This window comes from Panicum virgatum, chromosome 2K (genome assembly GCF_016808335.1).
Source record: "Panicum virgatum strain AP13 chromosome 2K, P.virgatum_v5, whole genome shotgun sequence".
NCBI lineage: Eukaryota > Viridiplantae > Streptophyta > Magnoliopsida > Poales > Poaceae > Panicum > Panicum virgatum.
The window spans coordinates 43,423,667-43,427,570 of record NC_053137.1 but is presented as its reverse complement, the minus strand read 5'-3'; the positions used below and the strand labels follow the sequence as shown (position 1 = coordinate 43,427,570).

Genomic DNA, 3,904 nt, shown 5'->3' with positions numbered 1-3,904 from the left:
TTGGAACTCTAGTTGCATAATCCCTAGGTTCCCTGTAGTTATACTAGTATGTATAGGACGATAGAAATGCTATGCTTAATAAGATCTCGGTAGAAGTCGAGTGATTTCTGGTCACTCGCGAGATATAGGATGTATCGTTATTTTGAGTATATGGAATAATGGAATAGGTTGGCGAAAGAAAAGAAAATGGAGACCGGGCGGGGAAAGGCTAGCCCGTCTGTGTCGATTAAGGACCGTTCGTTGTCTGGCCCTGTGATCGAGTTTGAATTGTACTAACTGCATGCCGGGAGTAGGAGGTAATCAAAACCGGTAAGCCGAGTACTGCTTTGCTTCGAAAGTACATGACTCCAACTCACCTCCTGGGGTAGTCGAGTAGTCGCGGAGAAATGGGATTGCATATGTTTACTTTTGGTAGTCTCACGTTGAGCTCGGCTGACCATATGATGGTGGGGCGGTCCTGTAGTTCGAGGCGGGGAGGGGAATGGTTGGTCCGTATGGTCCGACGGGGCCAATACGTGCCGTGTTAGTTAGGTTCACCTTGCAAGGTTAAATCGGATCGATTCGCTGACAGTCGCTCTCGGATATGAGCACCTTTATCACAGCACCGCATCGTAGTAATGAGATGGAATATTAATGTATATGTTGAAGGGAATGTTGAGATTACTAATTGATCTTCTATTATGTTTGTTTTAGAAAGGGTTCTGCAAATGTCCAGAGGATATTAATTTATATAGAATGTGAGCTAAAATATTGAAAGTAAGGATCCACCTTTAAATGCTTTTATGCAAATAATCCACAACCAGAAAGCCGTGCATGTCTAGATAGTGGGCTATGTATACCCATAGTCGGGTAAGTCTTGCGGAGTATTACTATACTCAGGGTTGTGGCTCAAACTATTTCAGGTCAGGATGAGATAGACTTCTGCCCTTGTTGTGCTAAATTCATCCAGCTTGGCGCGGATGGTTGGGAGGTGGCCGGACCAGATGTTTAGTCCTTGCTAGTTACAAAATCACACACCCGTGGGCTGAGTGTGTGATTCGATACTGCGCTTCTGGTATTATGGACGTCAGGTTTCCTATATCGGGCTTTGTTTTAAAATAAAGTTGCCCTTGTATATTGTTTATGTAATCAAACCAGGTTTGTAGAACTTAATGTACTCTACTCGGTATTGTAATCATATTTATATGTACTCGTCATGTTTGTACTGCTTGCGCTCACCTTCGCGTGGGACTACTGGTGTTTGTTTCGATCGGAATGTCGGTTTCGAAAGGACAGTCAAATTAAACCGTTAAGCCAAATGTGCCTGATGTGTTCAAATGATGGCCATTTAGCTTAATTTGAGTTTTAATTTGGCGGTTCTGTCACAATCATCATGTCATCCATGGTCAAATCGGGAGAAGAAAAAAGTTTCCAATTCTAACACTCCCCCCCTTTCTAAATTCCCCAACCGCCATCGGTGGCGATAGGAAATCTTCTTTTTTTCTAATATTACGACAAGGAAATCCAAACACGGAGCGGGGGCGCCGCCCGCCTCTACTGCTGCTGACCGGCACCGGAAGAGTGGGCCTTGTCGCCGGTTGCTGCGGTGGCCTTCTTGGCGGCGATGACGTGGGCGTAACGCCTCGACAGTTCGCTGTAGAGCTCGACGACGCGAGCGGTGTTGGTGTTCAGCTCCCGAATGAGGGACATGTTGCGGGTCAGCCTATCCGCGTCGTAGGTCTCCTGGTTCTGATTGATCTCCTGGATCAACACGCAGTTGTGCTATGAGCTCGGCTTCCTTTCCCTTCTCGTCTCTTCGAAGCTGCTACAGCACAGGGAGGCGAAAAAGGAGGCGGATTGATTTCCCGGCGGCGATTTTGCCGGTCCTCTTCCTTTCCGGCGGCCTTCTGGGCGTCGGAGAGCGAGATGGACCGGCGAATCGCCGTGCGGTTGTGTATAGACTAGGTAGTGTCCTATCTAGGTCTAGGTTTTGCCGGAGAGGGGTGTCCTTCTTGCGGCTGTGTCTTCCTGGTGGCGCCGGCGAGGCGATGGTGGCGGCGTTGCAGAGGAATAAGGTTTCCCGGTCTCGTCCTCGCCCCTTTGGCGGTCTTCTTCGTCGTCAAGGGTGGATCCGGGGAAAAGGGGATCTACAGAATCCCCTGTGTTGGAGTCGGCGCGGTTGTCTGATGGCGGCGCCTTTTGTCAAGGGTACGGTGGCCGTTGTGGGCGGTGCGGCAAGCTGGAGGATGGGTCGAGCTCGAGGTCCCGACGGCAAGAGTCGTCGGCGAGCTTTGTCCCAGGATCGGTGGAGTTCGGGGTGCATCCCCGGCCGATGCTCTTCCAACGGCATTTTCATCCCGGCTTCTTTGTCGGGTGTCCTTTGCGGCTCTTGTCAAAGCTTTGCATCGATGGAGCTCTTCCTGATCCATGGTGGCCAAGACGTCTTCCTCGACGGCGGCCGATTCGTCGGTGCTGGTCGGCGGAGGCTTCTGGTGGCTTCGAGTAGCACAGGGGCCTGGGACTTTTGTGTAATTTCTATTTCTTCCAGGGGCCTTTGTGTAAGATGGCGAGAACAACTGCCCATGTATCCTTACACAGCGTTTCTGTATTTGTTCTCGTATGTGTATGCTTTCCTTATCCTGTAATACAGGTATGCTAAATCAAAAAAAAACACGCGGTTGTGCTCCAGGATCCCCCGCGCCTCGCCAATGCTCTTCTGCGGTGCCTGCAGGGGCTGCACGACGATGCCGGCGTTGGGGCCTCCTCCAATTCCGCCCGCATCGCCGGTGCCCGCCCTAGCCACAAACCACTCCCAGCTGCTGGAGCCGCCATCCTCCTCCATCGATCCTGTCTCCCAGGTGCTCGCAATGCTGTTCGTGCTGCTACTCCCTGCGCAATCAACAAGGACGGAGTCAAAAGACACTCGACTATCCTCTAGAGACCAAAAAACAAAAAGAAAATGAGAAAGGCTCAAAAAGATCACGCCGGCATAGCTGCCAAGATTTGAAGAAAAGATTCGGGGCTGAGTTGGATGGTGGGGGGGGGGGGGGGGATGTACATCGGAGGCGTCAAATTAAAGATCTGCACGGTGGGGCACTCACTATACGGGAGGATCAGAGCTAGAGGGGTGATCTTTATAGGCGAATTCCGGAGGTGAGAGGGGGGAAATTTGGGGAGGACGATAAGGGGGTTCAGGGCAGCGACGAAGGATCGAGGAGTGCGTTTCTGATGGCATGGTCGATGATATCCCTCTCACCGTTTAGGGGTCATCCCCGTAAGGTGGACAATTTTGGGGGGAAAGCGTCGAGATCGCTCAAGCTTGTCCGTCGGGGCGTCCTGGCCCCAGCAAGGCTCACCGAATGATTTGGCGATCCATGCAGATCCAGCGGTCATCGGAGATCTTTTGGCCGTGGGGACCTCCAGGCTCCAGCCCTTCACCGTGCATCCATGCCGATGCCGTGTGCGCTAGATTTTGGCTTTGCTCCCACCAAGTGTTGGCTCTGCGAGTGCCTCGCAGTGTCTCCGGTGTGTATGAGAACATCTCCAATGGGATGGGTTGAGAGACAGGCCAAGAGACAAGGGAAAGTACGTAGCTCATGGTGTAAGGTTCGCAATGCTATTTCTACAGTCGACCGGGAGCAGAGCAACTCACGGTCGACGACCCGCGCCACGTGGTGGGCCCGACGACCCACGTGATTACCTCCTCCCACGGCCAGAATCTTCTCGCATTTCCTTCCGTCTCCTCTTAGCAGGCTATTTCTCTTTCTGTCTAGATCCAGCAGGCCTCTGTCTTTATCTTCTAGCAGGGACGCGAGCTTCGCCCGGCGAGCGCGCGGGCGGGATGGTGGCCACGGCTCGCAACCCTAGTGCTCGCCGGAGGCGGCGGCAGCAGGGTCTTCCGCCACTCCCCCCTCCTCCAGCGCTC

General features: G+C 52.6%; 1 protein-coding gene across 4 annotated transcripts; it reads right to left on the bottom strand.

Annotated features, from left to right (window-relative positions):
- Window positions 1-2,495: 2,495 nt before the first annotated feature.
- Window positions 2,496-3,540, bottom strand: LOC120678796. Of its 4 annotated transcripts, none has more exons than XR_005676805.1 (2): window positions 3,236-3,540; window positions 2,496-2,868 (listed from the first exon to the last, which is right to left on the bottom strand). XR_005676805.1 is itself a non-coding variant. In XM_039960171.1 (2 exons), the coding sequence occupies exons 1-2, from the start codon at window positions 3,370-3,372 to the stop codon at window positions 2,570-2,572; spliced, it is 336 nt and encodes a 111-aa protein (XP_039816105.1). In that variant the 5' UTR covers window positions 3,373-3,539; the 3' UTR covers window positions 2,496-2,569. The 4 variants fall into 4 exon arrangements, 1 of the variants encoding a protein (XP_039816105.1); XR_005676804.1 differs by having other exon boundaries at window positions 3,038-3,329; XR_005676810.1 differs by having other exon boundaries at window positions 3,081-3,329.
- Between the last annotated feature and the right edge of the window lie 364 nt (window positions 3,541-3,904).

Bases quoted from the DNA above. Each gene is read 5' to 3' on its own strand.
- LOC120678796 (XM_039960171.1), bottom strand. From the start codon at position 3,372: ATGACCGCTGGATCTGCATGGATCGCCAAATCATTCG. The intron at 2,869-3,335 runs GTGAGCCTTGCT...TTGATTGCGCAG, and splicing joins ATGGATCGCCAAATCATTCG to GGAGTAGCAGCACGAACAGC.